The sequence below is a fragment of the Corylus avellana genome, chromosome 9, assembly GCF_965113065.1.
Source record: "Corylus avellana chromosome 9, dhCorAvel1.hap1.2, whole genome shotgun sequence".
NCBI lineage: Eukaryota > Viridiplantae > Streptophyta > Magnoliopsida > Fagales > Betulaceae > Corylus > Corylus avellana.
Window position 1 is genome coordinate 18,035,848 of NC_142498.1, and position 20,908 is coordinate 18,056,755.

At 34.5% G+C, this 20,908-nt stretch overlaps 2 protein-coding genes across 4 annotated transcripts; both read left to right on the forward strand.

The window, feature by feature from the left end:
* The first annotated feature begins 896 nt into the window (after window positions 1-896).
* On the forward strand, window positions 897-7,080 carry CRY1 (cryptochrome 1). 2 transcript variants are annotated; one of them, XM_059604087.2, is made up of 5 exons: window positions 899-1,521; window positions 2,464-2,682; window positions 4,419-5,125; window positions 5,676-6,478; window positions 6,722-7,080. In XM_059604087.2, the coding sequence occupies exons 1-5, from the start codon at window positions 1,206-1,208 to the stop codon at window positions 6,723-6,725; spliced, it is 2,049 nt and encodes a 682-aa protein (XP_059460070.2). In that variant the 5' UTR covers window positions 899-1,205; the 3' UTR covers window positions 6,726-7,080. The 2 variants fall into 2 exon arrangements, with proteins under 2 accessions (XP_088366535.1, XP_059460070.2); XM_088510409.1 differs by lacking the exon at window positions 6,722-7,080 and having other exon boundaries at window positions 897-1,521; window positions 5,676-6,482.
* A 7,680-nt stretch (window positions 7,081-14,760) lies between these two features.
* Window positions 14,761-19,648, forward strand: LOC132189150 (putative protein phosphatase 2C 9). Of its 2 annotated transcripts, none has more exons than XM_059603728.2 (6): window positions 14,761-15,161; window positions 15,321-15,458; window positions 16,206-16,445; window positions 16,555-16,831; window positions 18,893-19,047; window positions 19,249-19,648. In XM_059603728.2, exons 2-6 carry the CDS (start codon window positions 15,420-15,422, stop codon window positions 19,387-19,389), a joined length of 852 nt encoding a protein of 283 aa, XP_059459711.1. In that variant the 5' UTR covers window positions 14,761-15,161; window positions 15,321-15,419; the 3' UTR covers window positions 19,390-19,648. The 2 variants fall into 2 exon arrangements, with proteins under 2 accessions (XP_059459711.1, XP_059459712.1); XM_059603729.2 differs by having other exon boundaries at window positions 15,363-15,458.
* The last annotated feature ends 1,260 nt before the right edge of the window (window positions 19,649-20,908 follow it).

The following is a 20,908-nucleotide window of genomic DNA, read 5'->3' on the forward strand; positions in this document are numbered from 1 at the left end:
CAATTTATTTTCATTTAAGAGCCATTATCCTGTCACGTGTCTTATTACTAATAAAATAATAATGATTATTAATATCATTAAAAATTTATTAGTAGTAAGACACGTGGCAGAATAATGAAACTTAGATGAAAATAGATACCTGGACTTAAAATTTTAAAAACTAGAATTCTCATAAGAATTCCAAAGAATCTGGATTTATGGCCTTACAGTGATTTGGTTATCCCCTATGAGCATTTCTAAGGGTACTTAACCACTTTGTAGCTACCCCAAAAGTAAAATATAAAAAACAAAGTTGAGAAGATGGTCGAACTACCTCCAATAATTATGAGATGGTTTGACTATCGTTTATGTGATTAATCGCCTTTTAAAACTTAATAAATTATTTGTCATAACTCCAAACATTATAATATCATAAATATAATCCCTCACAAGTGGCACTGATGGCACCAAGCAAAAACAACTGACAAAAAGAAAAAAAGAAAAAAAAAAAAGAAGATAGATTTATTAAAGAGCAAATTTCTGTATAAAACAGAATCATCGTTGGACAATAATGGATAAATGTCTAATCGCTCGCAACGTGGTGCTCCCAGTCGGAAAATAGTTTAATGGGCGCCCGCATAGCTTCAAAAGAACGATGATAATGGGTAGAAATTCAAGGTATCTTTTGATTGACAATTTTCCACCCTGTCAAACAAAGGATTAGAAAAGGAACTAGAGAGAGTGAGAGAGAGAGGTGGGTGGGATTTGTTGTTGAGGATAAGAAAAAAAAACTAAATATAAATAAAAACAAAATCTGCAAAAACAAAATTTTGTGGCTGCAATTTACCAGTCAATTTGTATCCCCACCCCCACTAGCCAATCGTCTTCACTCACCCCCTTCCAACCCCATCTCTCTCTCTCTCTCTCTCTTGCAGAAAGCCCTTTTGTTGCAACTAGTCCAAAAAAGACCGAACCCCATATGCATGAAAAAGAGACTCACCCAAAAAAGTGGGAAAAATGAATAAATGAATAAATAATAATAATAATAGTAGTAGTAGTACTATGATCATATCGGAAAGAAAAGTAAAAGATAAGTGCAAAATCCATCCACACCAATATCAAATGTGCTTTGTTGTTGCTTATGCAATAAAATCCCATCCTCAAACTACCATAAAAAAGTACAGCGGAAAAGGCAGAACGCAAAAATTAATTACAATTTTTTGGAGATGTCGTCGGGTGGTGGTTGTAGCATAGTATGGTTCAGGAGAGATCTGAGAGTAGAGGATAACCCGGCGCTGGCTGCCGGAGTAAGAGCAGGCGCGGTGGTTGCCGTCTTCGTCTGGGCGCCGGAGGAGGAAGGCCACTACTATCCCGGTAGGGTCTCACGGTGGTGGCTCAAGCACAGTTTGGCTCACCTTGATTCCTCTTTGAGGAGCCTCGGCACTTCTCTCATCACCAAGAGATCGACCGACAGCGTTTCTTCTCTTCTTGAGGTTGTCAAGTCAACCGGTGCTACTCAGCTCTTCTTCAACCACTTATATGGTCTGTTTCTGTTCTTCCCTTTTTTCTGTATTTTAATAGTATTTTGAGCTCCCACGGATTTTGATATTCTTGTTTATGCTTTTGGATCATGCTGACTCAACTTGAAAACTTCATATGCTTTTTCAACACTTGTATTCTTTTGGGTTTTCTTTAATTTATCATCTGGTAAATTGGAATTAATGGTTTCTTTCAATAAGATAATATGTTCTTTCTGGGTGATTTGTTGCTCAGAAGCTGTGTACAGTAATAAAAATGTAGGATATATATTGGATTTTCCTTATCTTTTTCTGTTCATCTGTTCATCCTTCTACCATCAGCTAAATTTCTCTGTTTCATTTGTATCTATTCATCTTTCTTTAATTAAGAAAAGGTAATTAAAAGGTATTTTTGTTCATCTTGTTATTATGAACAAGTTTTTGTGCCCTCCGAGAACAAGAAAATAAAATAACACCAGATCACACCAAATCTAACAGGTATGGACTAAAAAAATCTCTTCGTTTACCTTTTATTCTCTCACTTCTCTTCAGACAACCACAGAAAAACCCACTGCCCAAACTTGACCCACCGCCCAAGCTTGAAAAGAAGAGGGTGAGAAGGCTCTCGAGTCTGGAAATGAAAAAGTTCCATAAATATCAAACACCCCAACATTGAGAACCACGAATTGGGTGTGGAATGCTTGCAAACTTTTGTATCTTATAATTTAGAATCAGTCAATATAAGGACTCCTGGGCGGTGGCGGTGGCGGTAGGTTTTTCTCAGGAGGTGGTTGTCTGAAGAGAGATGAGAGAATAAAGGTAAATGAGGAGATTTTTAGAAAGAAAGGCACATTTATGCCGAGACTTTATTATAGAAGTTATTCTCTGTCCAATTAAAGAATTGAAGAAAACAAAATTGACTTTTACATTTTATTTATTTATTTGGTGGAGAATTTGTGTTTTTCAGATCCTTTGTCGCTTGTTAGGGATCACCGGACAAAGGAGGTTTTAAGTGCCCAAGGCATAGCTGTACGTTCGTTTAATGCAGATTTGCTCTACGAACCGTGGGATGTTAATGATGATCACGGCCGCCCATTCACAACTTTCGCCGCCTTCTGGGAAAGATGCCTTAGCATGCCCTATGACCCTGAGGCTCCCCTCCTCCCACCTAAGAGGATAATTTCAGGTTAATTTTCGTCCATTTACTTATTTTCTATACATATTACATATAGTGATGAGATCTTTGAGAGGTTATGTGTACTCAAATTATTAATTCTCTTGAGTTGGGAAATCTTATGCTTGTTCTTATACGAGAAATGTTACTTACCATTCTTACGCGTCTATTTTCTAAATATATATGCTTTTTTTGTTTTAAAAAAAATGAATATGAATGTGCCTCATAGACAAAAATGGTATGAGATGAACACTTAAGAATGCAGTAACATTATTCTAATTGTAACGAGCAAATTATTTTGCACCATTAGAAACATCAACAAAACCCTACTCTAGAATTTGGAAAATGTTAGGTGCTTTCTTGGTGTTCTTTTGTCCTAGGTAAATATTATTTTTCTAAAAACCAAATGAGAGAAATAAGGGTCACTTTCTTTTTTATTTTTTTTATAAAATAATATTCACTTAGGACCTGGAGAGCACCTAGCATTTCTTAGAATTCTTAAGGCATTCTATTGTTTTGAAATTAAAGGGTTTAAATTTTGTCATATCAATATTTATTACATTTAAAATATGAAAACAATATAATAAAGATGAGTTATTAAAAGTAAATATGTTAATAAATGTTAATGTGTCAAAATCTGAACCATTTAATGTCAAGTAGATTTAAAGAAATCTACTTGAAATGCTCTAAGAATTTTAGAGAATCTTGATCTCCACTCTGGTTTTTGACCCTTAAGGTTTATACAAATTCCACTCTGGTTCCTAATATTTAAATTCATAAACAAGCTTCTAAATTATTAATTTATTACTGTTAGTTGCCGTAAATCATTTGAAGAGTTAGATTCCGACTTTTTAAATGTTATGGACTATATTGAAACTTCTTGTGAACTTTGGGGACCAAAATATATGTTTGTCCAAGCTTTTTTATGCACATGGAATTCAAGATACTATAGAGCCATTTACGAGTGACAGAGTAAACCCCCCCCCCCCCCTTTTTTTTGGAGGAGTTGGTATTGGTCCATAATAAACACAAAGTTGATAGAGATTATTAACGATTTTTTCGCTTAAGAAGAAGTTTAGGGGAAAAATGTAATTAACCCAAAAGTAAAACTTGTTAGATTTGATATAAGTTGAGTCTAAAAGACCATTGATTATATTTTTTAGAATGTAAACAATTATATTTATCAATATAGTATGTTTGAAAAAAAAAATGAGTATTTTAAATTTCCATTAATGTAGGGTGAAAATATTACTATATTGAATCATAAGCACCTCTACGGTTGACGATAAGAGGCTCTTATGATTCGGTTTGAATTTTTTTTTTTTTTAAATCAGAAGTAATGCTATTTAGTAGGCTGTTATACAACTGGAATGGGATAACAGTGAAAATCAGCCTTGGAATTAGCACTTGTAAACAAATAAAATTTTAAAGCCATTTTTTTACTGTTATGCCTACTAAATAACATATCTTTTGACAATAAACTTTGGATTGTGGGATTAGCTTTATGCAAAGAGTATGAATGGGTAGTTTTAGTAAGGGAATCCATCAATAAGGGGAAATCTCCTACTTGTATCTAATTGATAAGATAACTCTCTATTCTTGATCCATCATCAGTTAAACGGAATTAACTCCTTTAACTAACTACCTGAAGAAAACAGAATACAAGGTTCTTCTACATCAAAAGTGTATTTTATTTCCATATCATAAGTCTTGCAGTAAACTCATGACATCTCTTGCACTCTTCTCAGGTAATGTATCAGGGTGTCCATCTGATGCATTAGTCTTTGAAGATGAATCAGAGAAGGGAAGCAATGCACTTCTTGCTCGGGCATGGTCACCTGGGTGGAGCAATGCTGACAAGGCTCTGACTACATTCATCAATGGACCATTAATAGAGTATTCTAAAAATCGCAGGAAAGCTGATAGTGCTACAACCTCATTTCTTTCTCCCCACCTGCATTTTGGAGAGGTGAGTGTGAGAAAAGTATTTCATCTTGTTCGCATCAAGCAGGTTCTCTGGGCCAATGAAGGAAACATGGCTGGTGAAGAGAGTGTCAACCTGTTTCTCAAGTCTATCGGCCTTAGAGAATATTCAAGATACTTGAGTTTTAACCATCCTCAGAGTCACGAAAGGCCTCTTCTTGGGCACCTCAAGCACTTCCCTTGGGTCGTGAATGAAGGCTATTTTAAGGCATGGAGACAGGGTAGAACTGGTTATCCATTGGTGGATGCTGGCATGAGAGAGTTATGGGCCACTGGCTGGCTGCATGATCGGATACGAGTAGTTGTTTCTAGTTTCTTTGTGAAGGTTCTGCAACTTCCATGGAGATGGGGGATGAAGTATTTCTGGGATACACTCTTAGATGCTGATCTTGAAAGTGATGCTCTTGGTTGGCAGTATATATCTGGTACTCTTCCCGACGGCCGTGAATTTGACCGCATAGATAATCCACAGGTGCGACCACCGTGCGAATAGATGTATTTAACCATTATGGCTATTAAATCACTATTTATCTCAAAAGTTTAAACTGATAGAATATACATTTTATCATTTAATTTATATTCTAACACTAGCCAAGGTTCTTTTCTTGACCTTCTAGAAACAGACAAACATCTTTCAATTTGCACCATTTGTTATTTACTCATCTAAATAATTCTGGCCTTTCAAGATTTTAGATGTTTCACATAGGTCAAGATTTTAGTATTCCTAATAAATGTTTTTTTTTAACAATAAATCGAGTCTTAGTGTAACTTCTTGTCAGCCTCTACACCTAAGTGCAGGAGACAAGTTTGAGGTTTTACTGTCCTAATCAGTTACATGACTGTCAAAATTTGTTTTACTGAAAGAATCCTTAGTACTTTGAAGTTTCCAACAAGTTTATATTCTTTGTGACCTCTATATACTTTTCAATTGATCTCCTTTTTTTTTTCTTTTTTTTTCTTTTTTCTGTGAGATTGCAATTATAAAAAGTTGACATTTGATTTAAGTTGTTATATCATTACAGTTTCAGGGCTACAAGTTCGACCCCAATGGAGAATATGTACGACGTTGGCTTCCTGAACTTGCCAGGCTACCAACTGAATGGATACACCACCCATGGAATGCACCAGAACCTGTACTCCAAGCTGCAGGAATTGAGCTGGGGTCAAACTATCCTCTTCCGATTGTAGGGATAGATGCAGCGAAAGCCAGGCTGCAAGAAGCACTATCAGAGATGTGGCAGCAAGAAGCAGCTTCAAGAGCTGCAATTGAAAATGGAATCGAGGAGGGGCTTGGAGACTCCTCTGAATCAACCCCAATTGCCTTTCCTCAAGATATACAAATGGCGGAAAATCATGAACCATTGAGGAACAACCCCCCTATGACAATTCGTCGCTATGAGGATCAGATGGTACCAAGCATGACTTCTTTGGTGAGAGTGGAAGAGGAAGAACCTTCTTCGGACATTCGAAATTTAGTAGAAGAGAGCAGAGCTGAAGTGCCAATGAATCTGAATGGAACTGAAGAATTAGCAGCAAGGACCACATTAAACCAAGCTGTTCTTCATACCATTCGCAGCAACAATCTGCCACAACTTAATACTTCAGTAGTGATGCGGAATGCTGCTGAAGATTCCACAGCAGAATCCTCTAGTAGTAGTAGGAGAGAGAGGGATGGAGGTGTAGTTCCCGTTTGGTCTCCTTCGACTTCTAGTCACTCTGAACAGTTTGTGGGTGATGAAAATGGCATTGCTTCTAGTTCATCATACTTGCAGAGGCATCCTCAGTCCCACCAAATAGTTAATTGGAGGCGGCTATCTCAAACCGGGTAAGAACTCTTGAAGCATTGCTATTAAGTCCTTGTTGATCTAAAGGCTAATTTTCACTATTACGTCATCCCAGTTGTATGACAGTCGTATAACAATCTATTAAATAGCATTGTGTAAGGACCAATGTGTCAAAACAAATGTCATTGAGAGAACAAAATCATGTTTATTTTTCTTAGTTGTCTCTCTCTCTGTGTTTGTTTAAAAAGTCCTCAAAGTTGTGTAAAGTTTTCTTTTGTTAACAGGTAGAGCATATGGCACAAGAAGTCTAGTAGCTCAGAGGTGGAGACAAAGTATCATGAACTCCTAAGGGTCAAAGGGATGGTGCAGCAGCATCCCACATACATCTTATACCACCTTTTCTTTTCACCCGTCTGACTGATGAGCTGCAGACCTTCCATGCTGTGAGATTCCACAATGATACAGAGGCAGCTCATCTGCTAGGCGCTATCCTTTATTGTTGTACCACATATATATATATATAGCTTTGCTGTATAGTTGTAAGGGGAGAAGAGAGCCATATTATAGGGTTGTGTAGTTATCCAATAAACCAGGTTTGTACTTTCTAATTTTATTAATTAGGCTGAGAATACATTTTTCTTCTGCCTTGAAACTTCGCTGACCGCCTTAGGTTTGTTAAACACATTTACATTTAACTATGCTTCAACAGGCTTGAAAAATTATAAAGATTTCATAATCACCAGAAGCTCATTGCAGGGTTCATAGAAAGCTCCAATGATTGGCCTGCCAATCCAATCATCCATATAGGACAAGTAGAGCTGAACAATGCTAAAGGTCAAAGGCCTCATGTTGTAACTAGTCAGTCAACTGGCACCATATAGTGCTGGAGTAGTCCAAAATATCTGCAATTACAATGTGAAGATAGAAGCCCTTTTCCTTCTCTATATAATTTTCTTCTTTTTCCTCCCCTCCCGGCCAAACAACCAAACAACCCAACGATCCAACAACCTCAGACCCGAGTACGCCCTCACTCAAGTATGACGCCCAGTAGTTGTGCCCTTGGTCCTCCCAAGACCGACGGACTTCTAACGACTTCTTTTTGGTTTTGCAAGAGCTGCTCCTCCTTAAAAGGCGGCATCAAGGCTTTGTTGGTTTTGAGCACCAACATAGTTCAATATTTTGGTTGGTAAGTTAAGCTCTCCACTAACACCCACAACAGACCCTACTAAGTACTAATTGTCTTTAGGGTTTAATTAATCAGTCAAACTGGCCGACTAAGAGTGTATACTAGTATTACTTCATGGGGCAATTTATGTTAATGAGTCGTCAATTTTTTGCCACATTAAGTTGGAGACACTTTGATGCCATTAGATGATTCCCAAATACTCACGCTTATGACATCCAAATCTGCACCTTTACATGTTGAACTAGTCCGGCTTCCAATATATCATGAACACTTAACCATATTGGTAGTTGGTACGCTAAGTTACATATAAAATTCATTAAAACTTTTTTTTTTTTTTTTTTTTTTCAATAGAAGAAAGATCCTTGACATTTCCACTTTCTGTAAGAGATTTTCGCTCAATTGGACCGGTCGAAAGGACACTTGCAAGACAAAAAGAGAGAATTTAAAGTGACACCAGTAAAGAGTCTCTGATGGTTAAGTCAGTAGAGTATTCATAAAGAGAAAGTAGAATAAAGAGAGTTTAGGGAGAAAAAGACTCGTATCTGATATGATATGGGAGTGATCCACTTCCTTTATCTTAGACTTCTGGTTTAGTTACCACTTAGCGAGCGTACGATTGTGGAAGCTCTTAGGCTTTTTTAACCTTCCTAATGAGTAGGCTTTTTAATTGTCTAATGGGTCCAAAGCTTTGAACATGTGCCTTATTTATGGTATCACCAATAAAAGATTCTCCAAACTAATTGCAAATCAAGGGTTTGGCATGGTGTTGTAGCTCTAGAGGTACAAAATTCCCAATTAAATTGTTGAGTTAATTTCATGCAATTACATCACTCAACCTCCATGAAAAGCATTATTGTGTAGCATATAATAGCACTTCTGTTAACCATTTATTTATTATTATTATTGGATATTGTAAGATTTTGTACATTAGATTCAGATTTACTAAAGATGGTCAAATGTCTTGGCACACAGTTGGACATATTCTCCTATGATAACGTTCTTGTAACTTTGTTTGATTTTATTGCATTTTTTATTCTGGAATTTAGCTGGTAGGTGGGCAGGAAGAAGAAAAGAATGCATTATATATATTATGATAGTCTAAAGAACTCTTATTGGTCTCTAATTTGTTGCCATACTAAGAAGCAAGAGATTAATGAGAATTCTGTGGTGCTGAGATTAGAAATGAAAGCCATAGCCATAGAGCATGAGGTCTAATGGCCTATCATTGGTAACGCAGCATGCGATGAGCCATCAGCCTAATTAATCTTCTTTTTTTAATTTCTATCTTTTCCTCTTGCGAATCATCAAAGGCTTGAGCATTTTCTAATTCAAAGCAAAGCATTGGATTCCCACTTGGGACCATCCCATAAGTCAACTACTATAAACCTCGAAAGAGAGATATCATTATATCAATCCCTTACTTATAGGGAAAAACAAAAAAGATTTGGGCAAATAATATGATGATCACCATAACAAATTTGGTTGTTTATGAGGTTTATATAAATAAGAGCTACTTATGCATTGGTTTAAATCTGTTTGGTGCAGAATCTGCTGTTTGATTGAAAATTAGTCATAGGTTAGCGGATTTTGTATGAGTCTGAAATGTAATACGTCATCTTTGACGCTTGTAACCTCGTAGCTTCGGCTATAGTTACTTTAGAGTTTTGCTCTGTGTTGTATGAGCTTTATGCTCGTTTATCAATTAATGAGATTGAACTGTTTTTTTTTTTTTAAAAAAAAAAAAAAAAAAAAAAAAAGAGAAATGCTAGGTCTCATTTTGCTAACCATTTCTTAATCATCTTTTTTTTTTTTCTTTTTTTTCAAATGAATTCAAATCCACCATTGGATTTGTAGGTCTACATGTGAGTCCTACATATTCAATGATAAATTTATTATTATTTTTTTTTAAAAAAAAAAAATGTATGGAGATGGTTAGGAATATGAAGCCTAACATTTCTCCCTTAGAAAACCATAGAGTGAGAGAGATGTGAGTTTGAGAAAGAGAACAATTATGACTTAATTGTTCTTTCTTTGTAAATGCTGTCAAATATAAGTTTGATTATTTCCTTGTAGACGTGGTCAAATATGATATGAATTATGATTCTATGTCTAGTGCACAATCGATAAGAGAATCTAAAGAAGCAGAACAATTTGTGGCCTCTCTCAAAATGGCCTAAGTGATTGCAACGGTTGGATTTATATATAAATTTAGAATTAAGAATTCTTTAGATTTGAAAAAAAAGAAAAGAAAAAACCAACAACAACATCGTTACTAACAAACTGTTAACAACTATTGCAGCCAAATGTTTTCTAAAACCTTACATAACGGATCCTCAAACTGCTGAGGCAGTAGCAGCTTGAAAAGTAGTAGATTTTATTTGGCAGCTGGGGTTCATGGACATCGATCTCGGTTGCGGTGATGCAGGTTCTCTGTAGTAAAGAAAGTAGTGGGGCGCAATTTGGTTATCTTATGGATGAGGCTAAGATTCTCCTAGAGAGCTGTCGAATGTAAAGTGTTCAACATGTGAAAAGATATGGCAATGAAGTAGCCTATCGGTTGGCAAGATTGGCGTTGGACCAAAATTTAGAACATATGTGGACAGATTCGTTCCCTTCTTGCATTAAAAAATAATAATAATACGAACTGTTTACATACTTGAAACAATGCATGGCAAAAACATTTGTACATTAAAGAACAGTTTTATGTGAATAATATTATTTTACTCGTTGTTTTATCAAATTGAATAGGTTAAATTTAGAATTACCTTTTTCATTATATATAGCATTTTAAACGTGTGTATGATAAACGTGTTTTTTCATTTGATATTTTGAAATATTACGTGGTCTCAAAGGATGTCCGGGTGGGAACATTGGTGCACTTGTGGTCTGCCGGCTGCCGCCCCTGACCGACCAAAGGAAAAGATATTTTAGGTTAGATACAGGTACGGAATTAGAATTTTAGGCCGGGTTAAAACTAAAAAATTAAAAAATTTAAAAAAAAAATGAAAAGGGTAAAAAATTAATTTTAAAGAAATTTGTATAGATATTTTAAAAAAATTTGGGACCCCCTCCTCAAAAAAAACCAACCTAATTCTGGTTAAAGTAGTGATTAAATAGTATTTAATAACAAATTAAATCAACAATAATCACAAATCAAATCTTCATTAATCAAAAGGATTTATATCCTTAACATGAACGGTGCGTTAGCGATCGTTGATATTGAACATATTGAGTGGCTGGAGTGAGCTAATGGCATCTGATTTGAAACATCAGTACTCTTAAACTTTAACTTCGTCAACTATGGCCGGAACTTGAACATCTACAACTTTTTGACTGGCATCAGAGACTTTGACCGGAATTTTGACATTGGCTACTATGGCCGAAATGAGCCAACTATGAGCTTAAAATGGGCCAAGGGCCAAAAAATTTTGCCTCTTCGGGCTTTTTTTTTTTTTTTTTTTTTTCTCGATTGGCAAGCAATGGATCTCATAGATCGAGAAGAAAAATGAAGTATAGAAAAAAAAAAATTGCAATTTAAGATCTAATAATTGACATTAGTCTGTTAGCTCTGATACCATTCTGCACTTAGTTACGTATACATACTAGAAAACATCTACACATTTTCCTTCATAATATCCTATTTAAGTCATATATTTTATTTCTTTTTTCTTCAATTTTTTTATTTGTAAGTTTTTTTTTTTTTTTTTTTAAGAAAAAATATTTGTGATAATTCTATTCTCCTAAAAGGGAGTAGTTGTACCCTGAGTAATACCCTTTCAGGCTTTCAAGAACCATAGAGGAAAAATAATAACAATAATAAAGAATGAAAGAAAAGTTTAGCACTGTTTCTTTCATTCATTGTTGAAATTGTACGATATAAAGCCTAAGATGTTTCAACTTTCAATAAATGTTTTTGAATTGTATAGCATATCTGACCCTTCTGCCAAGATTCCTCATTTTTTAACTTATTTTTTTTTAGCTTTGGAACAGTTTTTTCTTTTTCTTTTTTAATGTCAATTCATTCGACTTTTATAAAATTATTTATATTCTTATTTTTGACCAAGAAAAATTCTTTCTTTTCCGGCTAACGTCTCAAAAAATAATAATAATAAGAAACAAGAAAGTGAACTTGTACGAGACAGTATGCGAAAGCAAGCAGGAGTTCATTTTACTTTCTAACCATAGCAGTTAAAAATATTTACTGAAAAAAATGTAATTTTTTATTTTAATTATTGTTTTTTCTATACAAACTTTATCATATTCTCTATTAGACTCTCTATTTTATTTAAATATTATTTTTCAAAGTTTTTATTAAAGAAAGAAATTAAGAAGGTAAATAAAGAATTAATTAATTAATTTTTTTTTTTTTTAACTTGTCCACACATAAGGATGATTCGAACTAGAGATCTCTGTAATTGGGCTATCCTTTAGAGAGAATTAATACTTTATTTGATATATCAAAAAAAAAAAAAATAGACAGAAGAGAAAAATAACTCATATTAACTATATTTAGCTAATATGAATTATTTGACTAATTTGCTGGCCTAGGTAGGTTTATGGGGAGAAGAATAAATTTAGAGAAAAAGGCATGAAGAAAAAATGCCATGTTTGCATGTACTAATTAAGTTGTACAAAATATATCACACAAAATAAGATTACAATACCTCTTTGTGATTCATAAAAGATACAATACCTCTTTACAATGCCCTTTGCCTCTTCGAGATCCATTATAGATGGGATAGATTAAAGAGTTATGGTCTTTTTGACTTAGTCCTATGCTTTCTTCAATATTGGTTAAATTAAAAAATTTTAGTTTCTACAATTTAATATTTATTTTTGGATCAAGCTTTATAATTTCTTACACCTTGCATGCTTCTATAGTTCTATATTGAATAATAGCTGGCCTTGTAGGAGCATATATCATAAGAAATAGTCAATTAGGATCATCCCAAAGCAAAAACATTTGAACAAGTCCAAAAAAAAAAAAAAAAAAAAAAAAAAAAGAAGAGAAAATCAAAGTTGTCATTCGTGAATGAAGTCAACCCTCAATAAATAAATAAACTCAAGCATTTATCATACGATGTATATATAATAACATAAACAAAAGAAGAGGAGTAGAAAAACAATTAGAATATTAGTTAAATTATTAAATTCTTGTTTTATATTAACTCGTGAAAAAAGGTTTTGAATTTGAACTTTGTCTTTGTTATTTATTTATTAAGGAGAAATTTAAACCTATACGTAAATTTTAATTGAAGGACTAATTTATATTTAGTTTTAATAATTCTCAAAACAACTACTGAATATTCTGTCCCCAAAAAGTAACTCAATCGGATGTGAATCATGTCTCATGAAGCGGAGATCACTAGTTCAAATCTTTTTTTCCTCTTTTTCTGTGTGGACATGTAAAAAAAAATAAAAAAAAAATAATAATAAAACTAGTGAATATTCTAAAGATAAATCACAAATAAAAAATAAAAAAATAAAACAAAATAATTAGGACACAAATCAAAGGCTTTTTTTAGTCAATGAAGTCTGGTCGGTCGTGGTCAGCAAAAGCATGAAACATCAAACACAAGGAAGCTTCTTCTCGTGGCCGTGGGGTCGGTCACCGACTCACCCGCCCTTTTGGTTAATTCTATGTATTTTCTCCATCTCTTTTTCGCTAGGTTTTTGAACTATGAATTTGTCTCAATTAAATTTTAATTTTGGTATATATATATATATAGCCACAAAAACAAAAAGAAAAAAGAAAAAAGAAAAAAGAAAAAAGAAAAAGAAAAAGAAAAAGATATTCAACTCTAACACACCAACCAAATCATTCATATATAGCGAAACATATATATTAGAAAGTAATTAATTTGATAGCTTTTGCAAAACTTGTGAATAATAGATTTGACTATAATTAATGACTTGAGAATTTGGTCAATAACTATTCTTATTATTATATGTTGTGCCCCAAGCTTGAGAGAAAAATTATCAACTGATTTATATTTGTAAAGAATGCTCACAAACAAGTTCGTAAACAAGATTTGTAAATTAACACGCTTGTTAACAAACTCAATACTATATATATATATATATAAGAAAAATAATTTATATATGTGTATTAAAATAAAGAATATATATTGTTTTTAACTTATGTTATACCAGGATATATATAGATGTGAATAAACAATTAATTTTTTTATTCTGAAAACAAAAACATTAACAAACAATTTAAAATACAAAAATAATTTTTTTTAGAATATTCGTTCAAATTAAAAATACAAAATAGTCCTCAAAACACGTTAACGAACATACTAATAGTCTTATATATCTTTCAGGGTATTTCTTTCTTTCCTTGGCTCTCTAGTTAAGGCTCATCTCCACTCTTATTGAGAAAGCTTCCCAATGCATCTCTAATATTATATTTGTTAAGCGTTGTATGAGTTGACGATATATGAAAGTTCGCTCATTTTATCTATAAAAAAAAAACTATGAAAGGAGTGTGAGAGCATTTCCAGTAAAAGTAAGCAAAATAGTTCGCTCGTTTTATCTAAAAAAAGGTGTGGGAGCATTTCCAGCATAAGTAGGCAACATAGCTACTGAAAAAGTATAAATTTTTACTTTAGCTGCTCATTTTTTCATGTACACTTCAACATATTCTCTATTATATTTTTTACTTTCTTTAAATATTATTTTATATGAGAAAGAGTGAAAGAAAGATAATGAGAGGGACAGTAAAAGAAAGAAAGTGGGAAATAACAAATAATAAACAAAGTTTACAGTGTGAATAGTAAATAGGTTAATCAGCATTTCACAGTAGATAAAAAGAAGTTAAGTTACCTATTTTGTTGAGGACGAAAAAATACCCATAACAGTTAAATTTGACTACTCTTTTGTAGATGGTTGGTCCTCTAATTGTATACACAAAAGCTTCCATAGTTTTTCCTTTCTTTTTTAATATAGATAAAAGAACAATGCTACAATACCATGGAAGGGTAATTTCTTTGAACATTTACCGTTTACTTTGTTAGTGGAGCCGCATGAATAAATAAAGAAAAAAAAAATGTTGTACTTACAAGGATAGAACTTAGAAGCATAAAAGCAAGAGCCAAACAGAGAAATCAGACTCAATAGTAGAACTGGAAACAGCAAAGTCAACAGGAAAGAAGTCCGCTGGGCAGCCCGTTTTCTACTTTATTATAATATCTTTTTTCGCATTGGCAAAAGTCCAGAAACGGTTATACTCATCACGGAGAATTGAGGAACACCTTCGACTCCTTCCTCTCAGGCTCTCATAAACTTCCTTTTATATATAATTGGTTTTTTCTTCTCTTTTTGAGATAAAGTTTCAAATATTCTCTCTCCCTTTCTCTTCTTTTTTATTTTGTTGGTTAGGCCTTTTTCTTTTTCTTTTTCTTCCTTTTTTTTTTTTTTTTTAAATAATTGTCATTCTTTTATTGAATGACTTGTGCGAACTAATAAGGAGAAGGAGCAGAAGTATATACAACCAAAACAACAAGCTCAGCCATTTTTGGCGTTCAATTGGATCGGTAAGATGAAATTCTCGATTACCCAGTTCCTGTTTTTTCTGTTTTCGGCTTTTGTGGCTTTCTGGGTTTTAGGGTTGTTTTTAAAGGTTGTCTTTTTTTTGTGTCATATTATGAATAATGATCGAGTATGTTTTTGATGATGCAATTTGTGAATTTTAGGGTGGTGGGTTGGTTTGAATTTTTAATTGGACGTGGCTACAGGAGTTGGATGTTGAGAATTTAGCTGAAGAAAGTTGGAGGGACTGAGGAATTATTTTTATGGATAGGTTATGCTGTTTCAAATCTTCCTACTCTCAGGTAACGATGCTTTCTCTACTAAAGTTGGAGGGACTGAAAAGGCATGTCATGTCTGAGGACTTTAGTGTATGTGCTCCACTTTTCTTCGTGGGGTTGTCGATTCTGGGTGAATATGATAATTGTGTGGTTTCATTGAGTTGAAAAATCCACTTTTACATGTTTGATGTTATGCTACATCTGTTATGATAAAGTTCTCCAAGGTATTTACTTCTTCGGTGAGTTTGATGGGAATAACTTAGCCCATAGTTTGACTCTTGTTTGCAGGGTTGCTGAAATTGGGTGTAAGACATTTTGCACCATTAAGCCACATATTTTAGGATGGGCTGATGCTCTGAATTGAACCAACTGCATGTTGAGTGAAGGATCTTATACTTGGAAGTTGGAAGTCCACAAATTTTTATTTTTTTATTTTTCTAAGCACTTTGATGCCCCTCTTTGCACCCCCACTCTCTCAACCAGCACAGACACGTAGAGTTACTGAGACCAGAAAAGAACGGGTAAAAAGAGAAGTAGAAAAAAGAATAAATACAAAATAAGAGAGAAAAAGAAAAAGGAAAGTTCCAATCATGATAACTTTCAATGCTTCATTTGTTTGGAATGATATTTTTTAAGAAATATGATAGTCATTTATTTGTTTAATTTTCTTCCTGCTGCCTTATTGCAACTAGTTTTTGTGTGCTTCCATACCTGTAACTGCCTCTAAACCATACTATTGAGGTTTTTCTTATTCGTAATTTTGTTATCTAGCTTGTAGGAGTACGTTCCTCATCTAGCTCTGGTAAAGGAAGAAGCCATGAGGGGTTAATGAAGTATGGTTTCAGCCTAGTAAAAGGGAAAGCTAATCATCCAATGGAGGATTATCATGTTGCTAAGTTTGTGCAGATTCAGGAACATGAGTTAGGGCTGTTCGCTATATATGACGGCCATTTGGGAGATAGTGTTCCTGCCTACCTACAGAAACATTTGATGTCCAATATCCTAAAGGAGGTGGGTTGTTGCTTTGAAACTTTAACAGATAATCATAGATTTCACTCTTGCTCAGTTACATAATAAATTTGAAGGGATGTGTTCTTACACTTTAATTTGATCATTCTAGGAAGAATTTTGGGTTGACCCCAACAGGTCAATCACAAAAGCCTATGAGAAGACAGACCAGGCAATTCTCTCACACAGCTCTGACTTGGGGCGGGGTGGATCCACAGCTGTAACGGCAATTTTGATAAATGGCCAAAAATTATGGATAGCTAATGTCGGAGATTCGCGAGCAGTTCTCTCAAGCGGGGGCCAGGCAATACAAATGACTATAGATCATGAGCCCAACACCGAACGAGGCATTATTGAGAATAAAGGCGGTTTTGTCTCAAACATGCCAGGTTTTATCACAACCATGCCTCTTTAAAGAGTTTGTCTGAATGCCTACTTATCTGAAGTTGATATACACATGGCTGATATTTTCCCTGAAATAATTAACCATTCAGTATCTGTCAATCATCATTGAAATGGAGTTGCAGCTCTTTCTTATGCACTTAAAATTGTTGGTAGATCTCTATACTTGAAATATAATATAAAGAAATACAATTAGTTATCTGATTATCAAGGATTGTTGTAGCATCAATGAGATTTTATGGTTAGGTGGCCGTCCATTTACTGTGATATGCACCAAAATAATATTGGAATTAAAAAGTGAATCATGTGCTTCGTTTCATAGCTTGATCAAGCCTGGAAACTTCCCAGCTTATTCTTAAGATATTTCGTGTTGGGATGATCAGTTTTCTTGTCTTAAAGCATTACTTTGTTGATTCACATTTCAAGGATTAAATTATGTTGTAGCCCTGCTTCTACCATGCAAATCATATCCCTGTCCATTAAATTAGTAGCTTTTTTACCCATTAAAAAAAAAATCATTCTTTCTGAGTTTGGTTGTTCAGTTCAAATTTCTCTTATGATTACCTCATTGAATTGTCATGACTCTCTTTTTGGGGGCTTCAATGATGGATCTCTAAGGTACCTAGACGTTTCTCATGTTGAGAGGTTGGATGGATTTAATGCTCCATACTTTGGATACAAGACCACCCAGAAAAAAAGAATTAGCGTACACTATCTATTGGGCACAAGTGCAATAGTGTGATACCCAAAATTATCATGATATATGTTAATTCCTACATTTGATGGGAAGCTTGTGAAGGTTTTGCATGGATACTAAACTTAAATTATAACTTTGATTAATCATTTTGGAGTATAGCGTAAATATGGTTAGCGTTTCTTTGAATCATGACAAATGGTATTAGAGCTTAACTAGCACAAATAAGTTGATTGTGGGTTTTTGCTCTCTAGTGCAGCCAGGTTGATTGGGTAGAAGACATTTTTTGTTTTTTTTTTTAATATCATAAACCTCTTGGACGGGATAACACAAAAGTGTGGATATCCTTCTTTGCTATTAAGAATTCAAAAACAAGAATATTTTCCACTGTCCATGCGGAAGGTGATACTAATGTCATTAAATGGATTACAGTTGTAGGCTTGTGGAGTTAGTAACTTGGTACCATACCTTTGTATGTGTCTTGTACCTCTTGGTGGTCCTGATGCTGTTTTATTGTTCTCCTGAGAGAATATATTTTAGTTAAATATCAGATGACACCAAACTTTGGCTGGGTGAGAAAATTTTAGGGTTTTCCTTCAAAATGGGACTTCCAATTCTTAATATGGAAGTGGGTTGGTCCCTAGTGCATCTATCTTCTGTTAATGTGCTGCTCTGTATGTCTTAGGTGTCTCTTGATTTCTCTTCAGCTTCCTTTGACAAGTCTTTGCTGCACAGCAATCTGCTTACTATCATGTTGATCATATCTAAAAGTAGATCCAAGTTTAGGAAGAAGCTCTCGTGCTAATTTTTACATGTTTATATTCAATTTGCTTTAAACCATGGTAAGATTCTTAGCTTTTGTTCAATGTACTCTTACCATTGGTTATTCTTGACCACTTCATCCTTGTCTCAAAGGCACATTGGAGGCCTTCCAGAACTTGACATGATGTTCTTGTATGTTAAATAAATATTGGGACTACAACATCCATAATATTAAATGAGAGTTTTATATATGGTCGCTGCCATAATTGATGTTTGAAGGCTGGTTCCTGTTGCAAATTTTAATTAGTTCAAATGATACCTTGTTTTTCTTTCCAATAATGTGAAACATCTTTTATTTAAAGTCCTTATTAACTCCAACGCTAGTTGCCAATGATAAGCCAAAGATGAGTGTATCATTTGTATGCATCATCAGATGCAACGTGGCAGCTTTCGTGAATGAAACAGTAAATCCTCTGGTGTTCGTTCATGTTAACAACCCCTTGGATATTGTATGCTTTTTGCGGTGCTTTGATTTAGAGAGTTTGGTAGTTGGGTGATGTTAATCCTGATTTCTGCTGCACTTTCTTATCAGGAGATGTCCCTAGAGTCAATGGGCAGCTGGCCGTTTCTCGTGCTTTTGGAGACAAGAGCCTCAAATCACATTTGCGATCTGACCCTGACATACGAGATACTATTGTAGATATCAACACTGATATTCTAATCCTTGCTAGTGATGGTCTTTGGAAGGTAATTGTTTTACTTTCCAGATCTGTTTCCTCGCTGCATTGATAGTAGCCACAGGTTCATGCAAAAATAGCATATGATTGGTGATGCATCACATTTCCTATCTTCTGTTTTGTGAGAAAATCCTTCCTGTGCTGTGTCATGGGGCTTGCGGTAGAAAACGTTTTAAAAAGATCATCTTTCCCTTTTGTATGTTATAAACAGGTAATTGCCAATCAAGAAGCAGTTGATATTGCAAGGAAGATCAAAGACCCACAGAAAGCAGCTAAGCAATTAATAGCTGAAGCCTTGAAAAGGGACAGTAAAGATGATATATCCTGCATTGTTGTTCGATTTAGGGGATAATACCTCAAATCATGTTGCTCTGCAAGTGCAGTATAAACCTATAATAAGAGCTTTTTTTTACAAGGGATGCCAATTTAAGGTCTCAGACCGACAGCAAATAGACCTGCTTAGGGTAATGCACACCGAATCTTCAGAGATAAGAAAAAGGAAGGATTCTCCCAATGTAAAGTTATTTTCTCCATCGGTGTTTGATATTGTTTGATTTATTTTTGAAAGTGGATTAGGAGCTTGATATGATATATGTTGTGTTCTACTCTCACGATCTGTTTCCCTGAGGCTGTGTAGATGAAGAATATGCTTATTGTTATGATTGGAGAATTTGCCTGTTGTTACATCAAACCAAAATTTGTGGGTACTTTTATTTTGATTATTTCAAATCTTACAAAATAAAAAAAGGAAAATGCAAGATGCTGACGATAAATTTGCTAGTATTAAATCTACATTTGGGTCATTTTCTTTCTAGCTATTGTCAAAATGGAATGATCAAAGTTTATTTTATTAGTTCTAATTGTTGTTTTAGTGATTTGGAGAGCATTTAATTGGCCTTGCTATCATTTTCTTTCTAGCATTTCTCAATATAAATCAACATCTATTTGGTCCTAAAGATAATAATTTCTATAAGGTCTTGGCTTGTGCCCACCAATAAGAGGTTGACACCTTAGCTTGGAACAAGAAAACAATATGAGAACAAATCACCGGATCATATCAAATGTAAACCTTAAAAAAACTCATCATCTACAATTTACACTAACCACCCATCTGCCGCCGCTACCATCACCCAATTGGGGCGCCATTACCTATGCCGGTAAGTTATTCCCCCTATCTCTCTCATCTACTACCCAGACCGTCAAATTTGTTAGCTTCCTCTCTTTCTCTGAATCTACCACTCAACCACTGATACATCTACGCCCAGATTGGATCTACCACTTAACCACTGATACCTCAATTTTGCACTACCTATGCCCACCGCAACAAGCTTAGACCAAAACCACCATTGGATATTGCTTGATGAAACTGCGACAAAGAGAGAGATGAACCTAACTGAGGTTTGTGCGATGAAGTTTGTGCCCTCCAGGGTGGTGGCGGCCGGCTTTCGGCTAAGTGGCAGCGGTTGCGTGAAGGGTGGTTAATGTAAAAAGTAGATGATTTGTTTTTTTAAGGTTTAAATTTGGCATGATCCGATGTTTTGTTCTCATTTTGTTATCTTGTTCTAAAATGAGGTGTTAACCTCTTAATAGTAAGCACAAAAGTCTTAATTTATACGAAGACCTTATAAAAATTATTCTCCTAATAAAATATGAAAATTGGAACCTATAGTCTATAGATGTTAAGTTTGGCCCACGGCAATTGCCTCGAAGTTTGCTACTGTACTGGAATGGAATTCCCTCGATGTGAAATGAAATTTCGTTTGTTGGGGCGCCAGCCGCCAGAACTAGAAGGCCCAGAACGGTAACCAGTTCGTTCGTATCCAAGAAAGCTTACGAAAGCTCTCCGTGGCAAAAGTGGAGCCCACAGCCTC